The sequence below is a fragment of the Gavia stellata genome, chromosome 22, assembly GCF_030936135.1.
Source record: "Gavia stellata isolate bGavSte3 chromosome 22, bGavSte3.hap2, whole genome shotgun sequence".
NCBI classification, from domain to species: Eukaryota; Metazoa; Chordata; class Aves; order Gaviiformes; family Gaviidae; genus Gavia; species Gavia stellata.
Window position 1 is genome coordinate 13,765,372 of NC_082615.1, and position 5,159 is coordinate 13,770,530.

The 5,159-nt window shown below is 66.6% G+C and overlaps 1 protein-coding gene across 1 annotated transcript; it reads left to right on the forward strand.

Annotated features, from left to right (window-relative positions):
* Positions 1–201: 201 nt before the first annotated feature.
* Positions 202–3,839, forward strand: CBX4 (chromobox 4). Its single transcript, XM_059828205.1, has 5 exons — positions 202–270; positions 355–398; positions 1,164–1,229; positions 1,897–1,963; positions 2,502–3,839. Exons 1-5 carry the CDS (start codon positions 202–204, stop codon positions 3,831–3,833), a joined length of 1,578 nt encoding a protein of 525 aa, XP_059684188.1. The 3' UTR covers positions 3,834–3,839.
* The last annotated feature ends 1,320 nt before the right edge of the window (positions 3,840–5,159 follow it).

Genomic DNA, 5,159 nt, shown 5'->3' on the forward strand with positions numbered 1-5,159 from the left:
CCGGCCCCGCCGTTGACGGGCAGCCGGGCCCGGGAGGCGCCGCCTCCCTGACGTCTCGCTCCGGGATTTGCACGGGTTGCGGTGCCGCGGCGGCCGGGGCTCAGTGTCTGTCGGGTCGGCGGCGGGAGCTGCCGGAGCCGGAGCCCAGCTCGGCTGCAGCGGCGGCCGCGGACGCCCGGCCCGGCCCCTCCCGGCTGCAGCATGGAGCTGCCGGCGGTGGGGGAGCACGTCTTCGCGGTGGAGAGCATCGAGAAGAAGCGGATCCGAAAGGTGAGGAGGGCGGGGGCGGCGGGGGGCGGCCGGGCGGGCGGCGGGTCCAGCTGACGCCGTGTCTTTGCCTCCCGCGCTCCGCAGGGCAGAGTCGAGTACCTGGTGAAATGGAGGGGATGGTCGCCCAAGTGAGTACCGAGCGGGGACGGGGACGGCGGTGGGGCGGCCCGGCGGCGGGGCTCCGCCGCGCTCGGCGCCCCGGGAAGGGCCCCGGCCGGGGCGGCGGGCGGGCGGGCGGCGAGAAGCGGCGGCGGGGCCCGGCGGCGGCGGCGGCGGGAGCCGAGCGAGGCGGGCAGGCGGCGGCTGATGTGCACCAGAAAATGGCTCCTTCCCCCTTTCCCTCCTCGGGAGCCGGGCTCCATATTGCAGAACCGAGCGGGGGGGGCGGGGGGGGGGGGGGAATAACCGCAAAAATAACCCGCGCCGCCCCGCAGCCCGCGGCGGGCGGGCGGCCCCCGAGAGCCGCCCGCGGAGGCGGAGGCACCGGCCGCGGAGCGAGGGCGGCCGCTGCGGGCTGCGGGGTCTTCGGGGTGTGCATGACAGTGCCGGCGGGGGGGCGCGGGGGGGGGGGGGGTCCGCGCCGCTGTTCCGGACTCGGCGGCCGGGTCCCTCCTCCGCGCCGCGGCCGCTTTCCTGGGTCCGGGAAAGGGGGTTTGGAAAATTTCATCATGACATGCCTAGAATTCCTCCGGAATAATAACTGCGCTAAATAAACAGTTCCGTCCCCGTGCCCCCCCCCGGCCCATCCCCCTCCCCCGGGACCCCAGCCCGCGCCGCCCGCTCCCGGGCGGGCCCGGTGCTCCGGGCCGGCGGCGGGGCGCCCCTGCCCGGGACCCCGGCCCCCGCCCGGCGGGGCCCCGCGGCTGACGGCCGCTCTCCTCCCCTCTCGCAAGATATAACACGTGGGAGCCGGAGGAGAACATCCTGGACCCCCGGCTGCTCATCGCCTTCCAGAACAGGTGAGCGGCGGGGGGGGCCGGAGGGGCGGCGGGCACCGCGCCCCGCGCCCGCTTCGGCAATTGCAGATGCGTCACGGCGGCGGGGGCCGCGGCGGGGGCGGGCGCGGGACGGGCCCGGGCCCGGGCTGGGGGGCGCGGCCCCGGCGGGGCGGGCGGCGCCTCCGGTTCAAGGTCCCCCGCGCCGCGCTCCCCCCACGCCGCGCCTTGCGCTCCTGCCTGCCCGGGGATTTGATGCGGGCGAGTGGAGGAGGCGGCGCTGCTGCTGCTGCTGCTGCGCTTGGACGGGCTGCTGCTTTTTTTTTTTTTGCCTTTTTTTTTTTTTTTCCCCTTTCCGTGCATTTATTTCCTGTAGTATTTTGGCGCAAACTGTAAACTTCAGCCCCTCGCTGCAGCGGGGGGAGGCGGGAGCGGGGAAGCCGCCTCGCCAGGCACCTCCCGCCTCAGCGGGCCGGCCGTGCCCCCGTCCCGCCGCCTCCTGCGGGACCCCCGGCCTGCGGCTCCACACCTGCGGGGCCCCGGCTCCCCTCCCGCACCCCCCCCAGCGCGCTGCACCCATGTAGGGCCATTGGCACCGCAGGAGCTGCCGTGCGTGGGGCGCGGGGGGGCGTGCACCCCAGGGGGCTGCGTGCCGCTGCTTGGGCCTCGCCGTGACTCTGTGTTCCCGCAGGGAGCGGCAGGAGCAGCTGATGGGATACCGCAAGCGGGGGCCCAAGCCAAAGCCACTGGTCGTGCAGGTAAATGCGCGGTGGAGCCCGGCCCCGCACCTCCCGGGCAGCCTGTTTGCAGTGCGGCCCCGTCCCTGGGGAGCCGCTTTCAGCGGGTTTCATCATGCTGAGGAGCCGTGCGCCCAGCCCGGGCGCTTCACAGTGCCCCAGGGACCCCCAGGCCCCAGCGCTGAGCTCATTGGGCAGCCCCAGCCCCCCCGTCCCCTGCGGGCTGTGGGGCAGACCCACTGCGCCCACAGCCGGGCGACATTTGCAGGCTGCTCGCAAGCTCGGCAGCAGCGGTCCCGCTTGGCCCCTGTTCCCAGACCGCTGATTGAAGGGTGCTTTTCTTCTTTTCATTGCTTCATTAATCTGGAGCAATGCATGGCCTGTAAGTTGGAGCGGGCTGGGGCTGTCTGCTCGGGGACGTGGCGCCCTGTGATGCCGCGTCCTGTAAGGAGAGCTGCTGGAGGGGCGGGAGTTTCACCGGAGCCTTCGGCACCTGCCGGAGCACCGGCATCTCCTTCTCCGGCCCCAGCTGACCGTAGCCCCTGGTTTTCTGTTGCAGCTTCCCTCCTTCGCCCGCCGCTCGAACATCCTCACGGGGCTGCAGGACCCTGCCGTGGACAACAGGCCAAAGCTGGATCTCGGCTCCTCCGGCAAGAGCCAGCAGCACCAGTATGAACTCAACAGCAAGAAGCACCACCAGTACCAGCCCAACGGCAAGGAGAGCAGCATGAAGCACCAGTCCCACAGCAAAGGGAAGTATTACTACCAGCTGAACAGCAAGAAGCACCACCACTACCAGCCGGACCCCAAGATGTACGAGCCCCATTACCAGCCCAGCAGCAAGGAGCCGCAGAGCCAGGCCTGCTTGGACAGTAACAAGAGCCCCCTGGTCACCCACCCGGACAAGTGGGCTCATGGCCCGGCCAAAAACCTGCTGGGCCCGGTCAAGAACCTCGCGGCAGAGAGCAAGAACGGGGCCGAGAAGAACCTGTCCAGTGGTACCGGGCCTCCCCCCCGGGACAGGGTGACCAGCAATGGCCTCGGGGGCAAGATGAAGATCGTCAAGAACAAAAACAAGAACGGGCGCATTGTGATCGTCATGAGCAAGTACATGGAGAATGGGATGCAGGCGGTGAAGATCAAGTCCGGGGAGCCGCCCCGGAAGCGGGCCGCGGAGGAGAGGACTCCTAAGAAGGGTGGGGAGGAGAAGCTGGAGGCTTGGAGGAAGCCGGGGGAGGAGAGGGTGGTGGGCAGCAACGCCCTGAGCAAAGCAGAGGGCGAGGGCCGGCAGCCCCCCGCGGAGCTCGAGGAAAGTCCCCGAAAGACTCCCCTGGCCAAGGAGCTGCCCCTTCCTCCGGCGGAGCAGCCCCTGCAGCTCACCACCAAGCCGGACCTCGTGCCCTGGTCCCTGAGTCCCGTCTGCGAGCACAGCCCTTCCTCCATGGGACTGAACCTCTCCAGCCCCGGCTCGCGGAAGCGCTGCCTGTCGGAGCCGCACACGGAGCGGGAGCCGGGCAAGAAGCGCCTGACCTCTCGGAGCATCAGTGCCCCCACCTGCCTCAGCCCCCCGGCCCCGGAGCAGCCGGAGCCGCCCGCCCCCACCCAGCCGGAGGTCATCCTGCTGGATTCGGACCTGGACGAGCCCATAGACTTGCGCTGCGTGAAACCGCGGGCGGAGGGCGAGCTGGCCTTGGCGCAAGTGAAGCCGGAGCTGCCGCCGGCACCGGCTGAGAAGCCGGCCGTGGAGCCTCCGCCGCCCCAGGAGGCTGCGGAGGAGGAGGAGGAGGCCGAGTCCCTGCAGGAATTCAAGCCCTTCTTTGGGAATATAATTATCACAGACGTGACCGCAAACTGCCTGACCGTGACCTTCAAGGAGTACGTGACGGTGTGAGGTGGGACGGCGGCTGCTCCCCGTGGGAGCTGCCTGCCCGTCCCGGGGCTGCCAGCCCCGCAGCCTCCCTCGAAGGTACTGGTGCCCCTTCCCCGGAGCCCGCGTGCCCTCTGCCCGCACCGCGGCGGCTGAGCCTGCCGTCTCCGCCGAGGGGACGCCGGGGCGGGGCCGGGCACAGCGGCTGTCCCTGCCATGCGGGGTGTCCTCGCCGCTGCTCCCGCCTGCGGTTGGGGGCTGCCCCAGGACCTGTGGGCGCCGGGATGGGTGAGGATGGGGCCCGCCAGTTACTCAGAGTTATAGTATTATATTTTAACAGTGCTAACTTGTCGAGTGATTCTTGCTCCCGTTTGTACGTGGTGTTATTGAAATGTATTGTTTGAGCTGAAAGCTGGTCGCTCTCCGGCCACGCTAATATATTTATTTGTAGGTATTTATATAATGAAATATAAAGCCTAGATTTATGGAGTCCCTAGATCACCTTATAAACTATATCAAACGAATATTTTCTGTTCTCCTTTTTAACCATTCAGCATTTGTTAGTCTCGTCCCCTTGCCCTCCTTAACGACCCGCAGGACCATCCCCGGTATATATTTTTTGATACTGTACACATGTGGTGTTTCTATGTGCAAAAAAAAAAAAATCGTTATCTAAAGCTAAACAAGCTATTATAGAAATTGCTGCTATTAGAAATGTCTAAACTATAAGCTTCCAATTATTAATTGCTTGAATGTAAATATTAAATGGAGATGTTGAAAGTGCATTTGATGTTCCGCAGCTAGTGTAGATGGGATTGCAAAGCCCAGCTGCCGGGAGGTGGAGCGCGAGCTGCCAGCGGCGCTTCCTGGTCCGAGGGCTGTGTCACGGGGGAAGAAATGTATCATGCAATCATGGCAAAGGACTATAAACCTTTACAAAAACTACCAGGATTTGGAGTGCGTTTGTTACTGCATACGGACGGCAGAGAAGGCGTCCCTGTGCGGGCAGGCTGTGGCTGGGGTGTGCCGGCGCAGGTGCTGGCAGGTTAAAATTGGCTCCGGGATGCAGCGTATCGAATGTAGTTCTGGCTTGCCCCCAAAAGCACAGACGACCGCGTGCCGCCCGCGGTGCATAAGGGCACCCCGTTTTCTCCTGGTGCCGCCCAGGCGGGCAGCGAGGCCGTAGGAGCCGGTGGTTCGGTGGTTCCCTCTCCCCGCGGTGCCGAGGCAGGGCTGGGCTTCTCCAAAGCAAAACGGGCTGCGTGAGGTTTGCGGTGGGAGACCCGGAATGCTGCTGGGAATGCAGGCCGGGAAGGCGGCTGCAATGGATGGGCGATTGCTAGTTGTCAG

Bases quoted from the DNA above. Each gene is read 5' to 3' on its own strand.
- CBX4 (XM_059828205.1), top strand. From the start codon at position 202: ATGGAGCTGCCGGCGGTGGGGGAGCACGTCTTCGCGGTGGAGAGCATC. The intron at 271-354 runs GTGAGGAGGGCG...CGCGCTCCGCAG, and splicing joins AGAAGAAGCGGATCCGAAAG to GGCAGAGTCGAGTACCTGGT. The intron at 399-1,163 runs GTGAGTACCGAG...CCCTCTCGCAAG, and splicing joins TGGAGGGGATGGTCGCCCAA to ATATAACACGTGGGAGCCGG.